The sequence below is a fragment of the Pezoporus wallicus genome, unplaced genomic scaffold (assembly GCF_028554395.1).
Source record: "Pezoporus wallicus isolate ANWC-B61680 ecotype Strahan unplaced genomic scaffold, APGP_CSIRO_Pwel_v1 contig_12560, whole genome shotgun sequence".
NCBI classification, from domain to species: Eukaryota; Metazoa; Chordata; class Aves; order Psittaciformes; family Psittacidae; genus Pezoporus; species Pezoporus wallicus.
The window spans coordinates 1-11,446 of NW_026640601.1; the positions used below are offsets into that span (position 1 = coordinate 1).

The 11,446-nt window shown below is 70.7% G+C and overlaps 3 protein-coding genes across 3 annotated transcripts; all 3 read left to right on the plus strand.

Annotated features, from left to right (window-relative positions):
• Window positions 1-317: 317 nt before the first annotated feature.
• On the plus strand, window positions 318-2,879 carry LOC130604818 (interleukin-1 family member 10-like). Its single transcript, XM_057419722.1, has 3 exons — window positions 318-474; window positions 563-687; window positions 2,595-2,879. The coding sequence occupies exons 1-3, from the start codon at window positions 387-389 to the stop codon at window positions 2,877-2,879; spliced, it is 498 nt and encodes a 165-aa protein (XP_057275705.1). The 5' UTR covers window positions 318-386.
• A 421-nt stretch (window positions 2,880-3,300) lies between these two features.
• LOC130604820 (uncharacterized) lies at window positions 3,301-5,540 on the plus strand. Its single transcript, XM_057419724.1, has 5 exons — window positions 3,301-3,546; window positions 3,971-4,125; window positions 4,464-4,622; window positions 4,702-4,889; window positions 5,250-5,540. Exons 2-5 carry the CDS (start codon window positions 4,026-4,028, stop codon window positions 5,538-5,540), a joined length of 738 nt encoding a protein of 245 aa, XP_057275707.1. The 5' UTR covers window positions 3,301-3,546; window positions 3,971-4,025.
• Window positions 5,541-8,332: 2,792 nt separating this feature from the next.
• LOC130604819 (PH and SEC7 domain-containing protein 4-like) lies at window positions 8,333-10,531 on the plus strand. The gene is made up of 6 exons (XM_057419723.1): window positions 8,333-8,459; window positions 8,523-8,603; window positions 9,488-9,600; window positions 10,152-10,210; window positions 10,291-10,380; window positions 10,452-10,531. Exons 2-6 carry the CDS (start codon window positions 8,539-8,541, stop codon window positions 10,497-10,499), a joined length of 375 nt encoding a protein of 124 aa, XP_057275706.1. The 5' UTR covers window positions 8,333-8,459; window positions 8,523-8,538; the 3' UTR covers window positions 10,500-10,531.
• Window positions 10,532-11,446: the final 915 nt, after the last annotated feature.

The following is an 11,446-nucleotide window of genomic DNA, read 5'->3' on the forward strand; positions in this document are numbered from 1 at the left end:
CGTCCCCGCTGTGTGTTTGTCCCGCGTCCCCCCCCCCCGTTCCGAGCCGTGCCGAGCCCGCAGCGGGGCGGAACCAGCGCTTCCCCCTCCGTCAGCGGTGAGGCAACAGCTCCGCCGCCTCCTCCTTCCCTTCCGCGCCCCATGGGTGAGCGCGGACCCCCGGGAGCGGGAGGCGGCGGCGGCGGGGCCCTGGCGCGCAAACCCGCGCTCGCCCTCGCCCTCCTCCTCCTCCTCCTCCTCCTCCTCTGTCTCCGCGCAGAGCCCGAAGCCGCCGCGCCCGCCCCGCGGCCCCGCGCAGTGCTCCGGTACCGGTGAGTGGCGCTGCGGGCGCGGGGCCGCGCGGGGCGGAGCGGGGGGGGCAGCGGTGTCCGCGCTGTCCCCGCAGGATGCGCGACGTGGACCACAAGAGCCTTTACCTGCGCGACGGGCGGCTCGTGGCCGGGCACCTGCAGGGCGCCAACGCGGCGCGGGAAGGTGAGGGGGGGCCCTGCGGATTGGGGGGCGCGGACACCGATGGGGACCCCCCCTCGGGGCGCGCCCTGACGCGGGGGGGGGACCCCAGAGGAGGTGTTTTGGGTGCCCAACCGCGCCTTCGCGCCCGCCCGGCTGCCCCTCGTCATGGGCATCCAGAACGGGTCCCGGTGCCTCGCCAGCGCCCCCGGGCCCCGGCCCAGCCTGAGCCTGCAGGTCAGCCACCGCCAGCGGGGGGGGCACCAACGGGGTGGGGAATCAATGGGGGCAGCACCGGGGGTATCGATGGGGACACCGTGGGGGCACCAATGGGATGGGGGCATCCATGGGGATGGGGGCATCATGGGGATACCAAGGGGATGGGGACATCAGTGGGGACATCATTGGGGATGGGGATATCGATGGGGACACCATGGGGGCACCAATGGGATGGGGGCATCCATGGGGATGGGGGCATCATGGGGATACCAAGGGGATGGGGACTTCAATGGGGATGGGGACACCAGTGGGAAGGGGACTTCAATGGGGATGGGGACACCAGTGGGAAGGGGACATCAATGGGGACATCTTTTGGGATGGGGATATCAATGGGGACACCATGGGGGCACCAATGGGATGGGGGCATCCATGGGGATGGGGGCATCATGGGGATACCACAGGAATGGGGACATCAGTGGGGACATCTTTTGGGATGGGGATATCGATGGGGACACCATGGGGGCACCAATGGGATGGGGGCATCCATGGGGATGGGGATATCTTGGGGATACCAAGGGGATGGGGGGACTTCAATGGGGATGGGGACACCGATGGGATGGGGACATCAATGAGGACATCATTGGGGATGGGGATATCGATGGGGACACCAATGGGATAGGGGCATCAATGGGACACCACTGAGATGGAGACACCAGCAGGGATGAGGATATCACTGGGGACACCAGTGAGCATGGGGACACCACGGGGACGGGGACATCAGTGGGGACACCGAGGGCGATGGAGATGGGGACACCAATGGGATGGGTACACCAGTGGGCATGGAGACACCACAGGCACGGGGACATCAATGGGGACACCAAAGGGATGGGGATATCAATGGGGATAGGGACACAAAGAGATGGTAACACCATGGGGACACCGCTGGAGCACGGGGACGTCACTGGGCATGGGGACATCGATGGCGACGTCATTGAGGATGGGGATATCGATGGGGACCCCATGGAGGCACCAATGGGATGGGGGCGTCCATGGGGATGAGGACACCAGTGGGAATGGGGACATCATGGGGACCCCTTGGGGAAGGGACACCACGGGGCCCCCAAAGGGAGGAGGACACAGTGGGGAGGGGGACAACAGGGGGAAGAGGATACCAAAGAGATGGGGGCACCACGGGGACACTGTGGGGATGGGGACATCGATGGGTACAGCAAAGAAATGGGGACTTGAAAGGGATGGGGATGCCCTGGGGAGGGGACACCACGGGGCTGGGGCGACCGCAGCCCCCGCTCTCGCGGTCCCCCTTTCCCCGTGCCGCTGCCCGGTCCCATCCCGGTCCCATCCCGGTCCCGTCCCGGTGCCATCCCGGTCCCATCCCGGTCCCACCCGGTCCCATGCCGGTCCCACCCCGGTCCCATCCCGGTCCCACCCCGGTCCCATGCCGGTCCCATCCCGGTCCCGTGCCGGTCCCATCCCGGTCCCATCCCGGTCCCACCCCGGTCCCATCCCGGTCCCACCACGGTCCCATCCCGGTCCCACCCCGGTCCCGTCCCGGTCCCAGCCCGGTCCCGTCCCGGTCCCGTCCCGGTCCCATCCCGGTCCCGTCCCGGTCCCGTCCCGGTCCCGTCCCGGTCCCATCCCGGTCCCACCCCGGTCCCGTCCCGGTCCCAGCTCGGTCCCGTCCCGGTCCCGTCCCGGTCCCATCCCGGTCCCACCCCGGTCCCGTCCCGGTCCCGTCCCGGTCCCATCGCGGTCCCACCCCGGTCCCGTCCCGGTCCCATCCTGGTCCCTCCCCGGTCCCACCCCGGTCCCGTCCCGGTCCCATCCCGGTCCCATCCCGGTCCCACCCCGGTCCCATCCCGGTCCCACCCCGGTCCCATCCCGGTCCCGTGCCGGTGCCGCCGCAGGACGCCGACATCCGGGAGCTGCCCCGCGCCGGGGCGGCCTCGGCCGCCTTCACCTTCTTCCGCTCGTACCGGGCCGGGCTCTGGCGCTTCGAGTCGGCCGCGAACCCCGGCTGGTTCCTGTGCACCTCGGCGCGGGGCCACCAGCCCCTGGGGCTCTCCCGGTGCCACGATGCCAGCACCCGCCTCGACTTCTACTTCAGCGCCGCCGAGTGCCCGGAGCCCGGCACCGGGGACCGGGACCCCCCCGTTGGGGACCGGGACCTCCCCCCCGCTGACCCCCGGTGACGCCCGGGGCCAATAAAGCTGCCGAGGGCACCGGTCCCGTGTCGGGGGCTCCGCGTCCCGGGCTCGGGCGGCTCCTTCCCGGAGCGGGGGACGCTGGAGACGCTCCAGCCCCGGCGTGTCCCGACCGGCACCGGGAGACGGGAACGGGGATCACGGGGATGGGGTGGGGACGGCGGAGGGACGTGGGAACAGGGGGACAGGGAGACGGGGGTGTGGGGACAGGGGGGAGACACGGGGACATTGCAGGGACGGGGCGTGGGGACAGGGGACACAGGGGTGTCTGGAGGCAGCTCTATGGGGACACGGGGATATAGGGGGGCACGGGAACATGCGGGCATCGCAGGGACAGGGGGATGGGGCGCACGGGGACACGGTGCCCCCGGCCCGGTGGCAGTGGAGGGGACACAGGAGAGCCGAGGGGACCCCGGGACACGGCGGGACACGGGCACCGGGTGAGGTTTCACCATCCCCGGCCCTGCCCAAAGCGGTACCGCCCAAGGCCAGGGCCGGGCTCTGCTCCCCCGCTCTATAAGAGCCGGAGCCACATCCCGGGACACGCTCGGGAACGCGGGGAATCATCGGGAACCGCCCGATCGGGAACGAGCCGGGTCCTGCCCGGCAGCGGCTGCAGCGCGTTCACTCTGGAGCCGACTGAGAGCAGCGGCCGGTGAGGGGGGACGGGACGGGGACGGGATGGGGATGGGATGGGGATGGGATGGGGACGGGATGGGGATGGGATGGGGAGGGGATGGGGACGGGATGGGGACGGGATGGGGAGGGGATGGGGATGGGATGGGGACGGGAGGGGGAGGGGATGGGGAGGGGATGGGGGGATGGGGATGGGATGGGGATGGGATGGGGACGGGATTGGGACGGGATGGGGATGGGATGGGATGGGGATGGGATGGTGAGGGGATGCACTTGGGATGGGGATGGGATGGGGATGGGATGGATTTGGGATGGGGATGGGATGGGATGGGGACGGGATGTGGATGGCATGGGGACGGGCTGGTCCCATCCCTCCCCCGGGATGTGGCACCAGCGGGCGCCCGCCCTCACCCCAACCTGTCCCTGTCCTCCCCGGGCAACAGCGGGGCCGAGGGGCCCCGGGGACCCCAGGAGGGGTCCTGGCCCCTGCAGCACCCGATGGGGGTCTCGGCGGAGCCGGGCGCGGGCCCCGGAGCCGCGCCGGAGTCTGTCATCGACCCCGACATGGAGGCCTTGTTCGATGAGTTCCTGGGGAAAGGTAGCGCCGGGGGCGCAGGGACACGGACCCACGGTGCCCGTCGCCGTGTCCCTGCGTCCCCGTGTTCCATGCGATGTCCCCTTATCCCTGTGTGTCCCCTTCCCGTGCCCCCACGTCCCACATCCCCCAGTATCCATCACACCTGTGCCTCACATCCCCATCCCCACATCCCTGTGACACCCCCATGTCCCCGTGCGCCCGTGACACCCCCATGTCCCCCCGTCCCTCACACCCGTGCCCCCCCTCCCCACGTTCCAGTGATGCCCTCCTGCACCCACGATGTCCCCTGCCCCCCCCATGCCCCTGACACCCCCCGTGCCCCCCCCCGCTCCCCGCAGAGCTCTCGCCGGAGCTGACGGGGCCCTCGGCGGCACCGCCGCTGCCCCGGGGCCGGCCCCACCACTTCGTGCTGCGGGACACGGAGCAGCGCGGGCTCTGCCTGCGCGGGGGGCGCCTGGTGCCCACCCCCCTGCAGGGAGCCAGCGCCGACCAGGAAGGTGCGTGCCGGGGGTGGGGGTGTGGGGGGGGCCGTGCCCGCTGCCCCCCCGGCCCACGCGGCCCCTCCGTGTCCCGCAGAGATCTTCAGTGCGGTGCCCAACCCGCACCTGGAGCGCCGGCGCTGCCCCCTCATCGTGGGCATCCGGGGGGGCAGCCAGGCCCTGTCCTGCACCCCCGGCCCCGAGCCCCGCCTGCAGCTCGTGGTGGGGGGGGGCGCAGCCGGGGGGCACCTTGCTATGGGTCAGCCCAAGAGGGGGAATCCCAAGGTTGAGGCACCCATAGGGGGAGCACCCGCATGTGAAGGCGCCCATATGGGGAGCATCCCAAGGTGGGGGCACCCATAGGTGGAGCACCCCAAGTTTGAGGCACCCATAGGTGGAGCACCCATAGGTGAGGACACCCATAGGGGGCGCACCCCAAGGTGGGGGCACCCATAGGTGGAGCACCCCAAGGTTGAGTCACCCATAGGTGGAGCACCCTAAGGTGAGGGCAAGCACATGGGGGGGCACCCCAAGGTGAGGGCACCCCTAGGGGTCAGCAGAATCTTGCTCAAGTTGGGGGCACCCTGGGCTGGGGGGGGGGCGGGCCTAGAGCTGGGTCCTCCCTGTCCGGGGACCCCCGATCAGGCTCAGCCCAAAGCCGCCGCACCCCTGACCCCCCCCCCCCCCCGCACGGTGCCCCCGGAGGAGCGGTCCCGGGGGGGTCCCCGCGGCCGTGCCCCAGCGCTGCCCCCCCGCAGGACGCGGCGCTGCTGGAGCTGTTCTCGCTCCTGCACCTTCTACAAGAGCTTCGGGGGCTCCACGCACAGCTTCGAGGCGGCCGCGTGCCCCGGGGCCTTCCTCAGCACCGCGGGGGGGCAGGAGCTGGGCCTGGCCCCCCCCCACGGCGCCACCGGCTTCTACCTGCACCGCAGGTGACCCCCGGCGGGGGCAATAAAGAGATGGAACCGGCCCGGAGCGTGGGGGGGGCGGGACCAGGAGGATGGGGGCGGGGCCACGCGGGGCGGGGCCGGGAGGGGGCGGGGCCAGCTGCAGACACGCCCCGCGCCGCGCGCCGGCGGTGCCGGTAAGGGGGGGGTGAGGGAGGGATCCGGAGACCCCCGAGACCGGGGGGAGCCCCCGTGACCTCTGGGTGCCCCAAGGACCCTGGGGTCACCCCGCGCCCCCCGGGGTCACCCCCCAGGAGCCCCCCCCCAATCCCCGCGGGGGGTCCCCATTGACCTCCCCCCCCCCCGAGGCCCCTTCGCAGCCTTTGGGGTCCCCCCCCCCTCCTTTGGGACCCCCCCTCCCTTTCCCCGTTCCCCTTCTCCCGCTGGTGGCTTCTCCGGTGCCTGCTCTGGGGTTGTGCCGCGCTGCGCCCGACGCGGAAGCGATGTGTGGGGCGCGCTGTGGGGCGCTGCCCCCAGCCGGGTTCCTGCCCCGGGGGGCCCGGCGGTTGCTTCCCCCCCCTCGGAGGTGCCCCCAGACCCCCCCCCGTGCCCCGGGCACTTCCTCCCCCTCCTTCCTCTTCCTCTTTCCTCCTCTGGTCCCTCCCCCCCCCCGTGTCCTCTTCCTCTTCCCTCTCCCCCTCTCCCTTCTTCCTCCTTCTCCCTCTTCCTCCTTCCTCCCTTCTCCTCCCCCCCGCAGCCCCCTCTCACCCCTCTCCCCCCCCACACCCAGAAGCCGCAGCGCTGGCACCGGCCATGGGGCTGCCAGGGACCCCCAACACCCCCAACACCACCAGCACCAACAGCAGCACCAACACCATCAGCACCACCAGCACCAGTGACCCCAGCACCAGCAGCCCCGGTAACCCCAGCTCCAGGGTCCTGGCTGCTCAGGACGCCATCGTCTTCTCAGGGGTGGGTGCGGAAGGGGTGACCCCCCCCAGCACAGACACCAGGCTCTCGCCCAAGCCCGTGCCCATGGATGAGAACATCTCCCACGAGCACCAAGGCCCTGGATCCACATCCGGGAGCCGCTTCCCCGTGTCCATGGGCGGGAGCATCTCAGCCGTGCCCAGGGATGAAAACATCGCCCACAAGTACCAAGCCCGCGGACCCACATCCAGGAGCATCTCCCACGTGCCCACGGATGAGGACATCTCCCCCGGGTCCATGGCCGTGGGTGGGAGCGTCCCGCAGGAGCACCACGGCCACATCCCCATGGACCGGAGCATCTCCCCCGTGTCCCTGCCCTGGGATGAGACCATCCCGTGGGAGCGGGAGCCAATCGATGACCCCAGGTGGCCCAAGACGACGTGCACAGAGGAGACCAAGACATCCACGTCCATGCCCCGGGGTGGGAGCATCCCGCAGGAGCGTGTGTCCAAGGATGGGGGCATCTCCCCCGTGTCCATGCCCCAGGATGGGGGCATCTCCCCCGTGTCCATGCCCAAGGATGGGGGCATCTCCTCCACGTCCATGCCCGTGGGTGCCAGCTCCTCGCTCCAGCACCGGGAGCCCGATGGCAGTGATGAGGAGGATGATGCTGATGAAGGCACCGACAGCGGCTCTGAGGAGGACGAGGATGAAGATGAGGAGGAGGAGCCCCATTTCCACACCAATCCCCTGTTCCAGAGCCCCCCCCGGCCCCCAGACCCGGAGCTCGGTGCCCCCCTGGCTCTGCCCCCCAGCTCTGGGCACCCCCCCGGGCTGCTGCTGCGATGGGGGGGCTGGGACCCCCCTGGGCCCCTGACACCCACAGAGCCCCCCCATAGATCCCCCAGCCCCATAACACCCATAGAGCCCCCCCATAGAGCCCCCAGCTCCATAACACCCATAGAGCCCCCCCATAGATCCCCCAGCCCCATAACACCCATAGAGCCCCCCCATAGATCCCCCAGCCCCATAACACCCATAGAGCCCCCCCATAGACCCCCCAGCTCCATAACACCCATAGAGCCCCCCCATAGACCCCTCAGTCCCATAAAACCCATAGAGCCCCCGCATAGACCCCCCATCCCCACAACACCCATGGAGCCCCCCCATAGACCCCTCAGTCCCATAAAACCCATAGAGCCCCCCCATAGACCCCCCAGCCCCACAACCCCCATAGACCCCGCCCCCCAGCCCCACAACCCCCATAGACCCCGCCCAGACCCCCCAGCCCCACAACCCCCGCCCCCCAGCCCCACAGATGCCCCACAGCAGCCGCTGGGAGCGGGGTCCCCGCCCCCCTCCCCCCCGCGGGGTTCCCCCCTCCCGGGCCATGGCTCTGCCCCGGGCCCCCCCCCCCACCAGGAGCTGCCCCCCGAGACGCCCGCGGAGCCCCCGCCCAGCGCCCGGGGTGAGGACCCGGACCCGGACCCCCCCCCCCGCTCTGCCCTCCCCGACCCCCAACTCCCCCCCCCCGAGCTCTGCCCTCCCCCCCCCCCCCACTCCCGATCCGTCCCCCCCCCCAACCCCCCTTGACCCCCCCCCTTCCCCCCATCCCCTTCCCCCCCCTTCACCCCCCCCCCCATCCCTTCCCAAATCCCCCATCCCCCCCCCCCGCTCTGCTCCATCCGTCCCCCCCCCCCCCCCCATCCCCCCATCCCCCCCATTGCCCCCCCCAATTCCACCCCATTCCCTCCCTTCCATCCCCCCCTTCACCCCCGCCACCCCAACCCCCCTTCCCCATCCCCCCCACAGTTAAGCCCCCCCATCCCTTCCCCCCCCCAACCCCGCTCTGCTCCATCCCCCCCATCCCCCCCATTGCCCCCCCCAATTCCACCCCATTCCCCCCCCCCCCAACCTCTCCCTCCCGCTGCAGGAGCCCCCCGGGGGGGTCCCGCTCCCACGCTCGCCTCCTGGCTTCGCGCCTCTTCCGCCTCGACGGCGTCCGCAGGTCCGAGGTGGCCGCGTTCCTGCGCCGGGGGTAAGGGGGGGGCCGGGGGGGGGGAGCCGCGTCCGGGCCCCGGCTCCAGCTCAGCCCCCCCAGGGACGGGTTCAGCGCGATGGTGGCGCAGGAGTACCTGGAGTGGTTCCAGTTCGGGGGGCAGGAGCTGGACCAGGCGCTCAGGTAGCGATGGGGGGGCAGAGATGGGGGCAGCGACAGAGAGAGGGGGGATACGGGGGTGGGGGTGAGGGGGGGGGGGGGGGGGGAATTGGGGCGGGTTTGGGGTGAATTGGGGCGGGTTTGGGGTGAATTGGGGCGGGTTTGGGGCGAATTGGGGCGGGTTTGGGGTGAATTGGGGCGGGTTTGGGGTGAATTGGGGCGGGTTTGGGGTGAATTTGAGAGGATTTGGGGTGAATTGGGGCGGGTTTGGGGTGAATTTGAGAGGATTTGGGGTGAATTGGGGCGGGTTTGGGGTGAATTTGAGAGGATTTGGGGTGAATTGGGGCGGGTTTGGGGTGAATTGGGGCGGGTTTGGGGTGAATTGGGGGGGGTTTGGGGTGAATTGGGGCGGGTTTGGGGTGAATTGAGGGCGGGTTTGGGGTGAATTGGGGCGGGTTTGGGGTGAATTGGGGGGGTTTTTGGGGTGAATTGGGGCGGGTTTGGGGTGAATTGGGGCGGGTTTGGGGTGAATTGGGGCGGGTTTTGGTGAATTGGGGCGGGTTTGGGGTGAATTGGGGCGGGTTTGGGGTGAATTTGAGAGGGTTTGGGGTGAATTGGGGCGGGTTTGGGGTGAATTGGGGCGGGTTTGGGGTGAATTGGGGCGGGTTTGGGGTGAATTGGGGCGGGTTTGGGGTGAATTGGGGCGGGTTTGGGGTGAATTTGGGAGGGTTTGGGGTGAATTTGAGAGGGTTTGGGGCGAATTGGGGCGGGTTTGGGGTGAATTGGGGCGGGTTTTGGTGCATTGGGGCGGGTTTGGGGTGAATTGGGGCGGGTTTTGGTGCATTGGGGCGGGTTTGGGGTCCCGGGGGTGCTGGGGGGGCCGGGTCCCGCTGCCACCCCCCCCCCAGGAGCTTCCTGCGGGCGCTGGCGCTGTCGGGGGAGACGCAGGAGCGGGAGCGCGTCCTCGGGCACTTCTCGCGGCGCTTCCACAGCTGCAACCCCGGAGCCTTCCCCTCGCCCGGTGAGCCCCGAGCGCCCAGAGACCCACAGGGACCCACAGGGACCAATAGGGACCCATAGAGACCAATAGAGACCAATAGCACCCATAGAAACCCATAGCACCCATAGCCACCCATGGCATCCATAGAGACCGATAGAAACCCAGAGACACTCAGAGACACCCATAGAGACCTAGAGATACCCATAGCACCGATAGAGACACCCATAGAGACCCATAGCACCCAGAGACACCCATAGGCACCCACAGCACCAAAGACACCCATAGAGACCCATAGCAACCATAGACACCCATAGATATGCATAGCAGCCATAGATACCCATAGCACTCATAGACACCCATAGCTCCTATAGACACCCATAGACGCCCATAGACACCCATAGACACCCATAGACTTCCACAGACACCCATAGCACCCACAGCCCCCATAGCACCCACAGATACCCCCTGAGCCTCCCCCCTCCCCTCCCAGCTCTATGGGGCCCCCATTGGCCCCCACTGGTGCTGATGGGGACGGGCGTCCCCCCCGGGGGCTCCCCCCCGCTGCCCCCCAGACGCGGTTCACTCCCTGACCTGTGCCCTGATGCTGCTCAACACCGACCTCCACGGGCAGGTGAGGAGCGGGGGGACCCCCGCGTGTGCCCCCCACGGCGGGGTGCGGGGTTCAGCCCCCCCACGCCCCCTGCCCTGCAGCGCCTCGGCCGCCCCATGAGCAGCGCCCAGTTCGTGGCCAACCTGCGCGGGATGATGGACGGGGAGGACTTCCCCCGGCAGCAGCTCCAGGTGCGGGGGGTCCGGGGGGGGGGCACCGCTGGGCCCCCGGAGCCCCCCCCTGAGCCCCGGCTGCCCCCCAGGCTCTCTACGGCTCCATCCGCAGGCAGGAGCTGCCGTGGGCGCTGTGAGTGCGGGGCTATGGGGGGAGCGGGGGGGGGACGGACACGGGGGGGCCCCCGTGATGCTGAGTCCCCCCCCGCAGGGATGATGAGGATGGGCAGGAGGAGGAGGCCCCCCCCCCGGCCCCAGGAGCAGCGAATCCCGGCCGGAGCTGCCGGGGGGGCGCGGCCGTCACCCACCGGGGCTGCTTGGCCAGGAAGGTGCTGGCCGAGGCCGGGGGCAGAAAGGGTGAGTGGGGAGGGGGGGGGGCCATGGGGCAGAGTGGGGGGGGTTGGGGGTCCAGATGTGGGGTCCACTGGGGGGGCAGCTTTGGGGGCTCAGCCCGAAATGAATTCGGGGGAGGGGGGGGTGATTTTGGGCTCCGCTGGGGTCCGCAGGGGCAGCTTTGGGGGTGCCCATCTCGGGGGGGGTCACAGCAGCCACGAGCGGCTCCATTGGGGTGTGGGGGGCACGATCCGGGGTTCCCCTCGCCGGCTCCAACCCCCCCCCCCCCCCCCCGTGCCCCCCAGCGCCGTGGGGCAGACGCGGCTGGAAGCGCTTCGAGGCGGTGCTGGAGGGGACCCTCCTGCAGCTGCGCAGGGCGGGGCCCCCCCGAGGCGCCGCTGGGGGTGCACCACGCTCTGGCCGAGCGCGCCCCCGCTTACACCAAGCGCCCCGACGTGTTCCGCCTGCGCGCGGCCGACGGGAGCCGCTTCCTCTTCCAAGCGCCGTGAGTTGGGGGGGGGGGGGGGGTCCCCCGTTTTGGGGGGGGGGGGCGGCCCCCCGCCGCCGTCGGGTCCCAGCGCGGCCCCGCGCGGCCCCTGCTGCCCGCGGCGCTCAGCCGCAGCCCCCCGGTACCGGGAAAGGGGGGGACGGGGACGGGAGGCCCGGGGCCCGAAGGCCGGTGCCGCCGCAGGAGAACGGCGCCGGAGCCACGCGGCCTGGATGGAGCGGGTGGAGCGGGAGCTGCGGCAGC

Coding starts and splice junctions, on each gene's coding strand:
- LOC130604819 (XM_057419723.1), top strand. CDS start 8,539: ATGGTGGCGCAGGAGTACCTGGAGTGGTTCCAGTTCGGGGGGCAGGAG. Junction 8,604..9,487: donor GAGCTGGACCAGGCGCTCAG/GTAGCGATGGGG, acceptor CCCCCCCCCCAG/GAGCTTCCTGCGGGCGCTGG. Junction 9,601..10,151: donor CGGAGCCTTCCCCTCGCCCG/GTGAGCCCCGAG, acceptor GCTGCCCCCCAG/ACGCGGTTCACTCCCTGACC.
- LOC130604820 (XM_057419724.1), top strand. CDS start 4,026: ATGGGGGTCTCGGCGGAGCCGGGCGCGGGCCCCGGAGCCGCGCCGGAG. Junction 4,623..4,701: donor AGCCAGCGCCGACCAGGAAG/GTGCGTGCCGGG, acceptor CGTGTCCCGCAG/AGATCTTCAGTGCGGTGCCC. Junction 4,890..5,249: donor CCAAGAGGGGGAATCCCAAG/GTTGAGGCACCC, acceptor ACCCCCGATCAG/GCTCAGCCCAAAGCCGCCGC.
- LOC130604818 (XM_057419722.1), top strand. CDS start 387: ATGCGCGACGTGGACCACAAGAGCCTTTACCTGCGCGACGGGCGGCTC. Junction 475..562: donor CGCCAACGCGGCGCGGGAAG/GTGAGGGGGGGC, acceptor GGGGGACCCCAG/AGGAGGTGTTTTGGGTGCCC. Junction 688..2,594: donor GGCCCAGCCTGAGCCTGCAG/GTCAGCCACCGC, acceptor GTGCCGCCGCAG/GACGCCGACATCCGGGAGCT.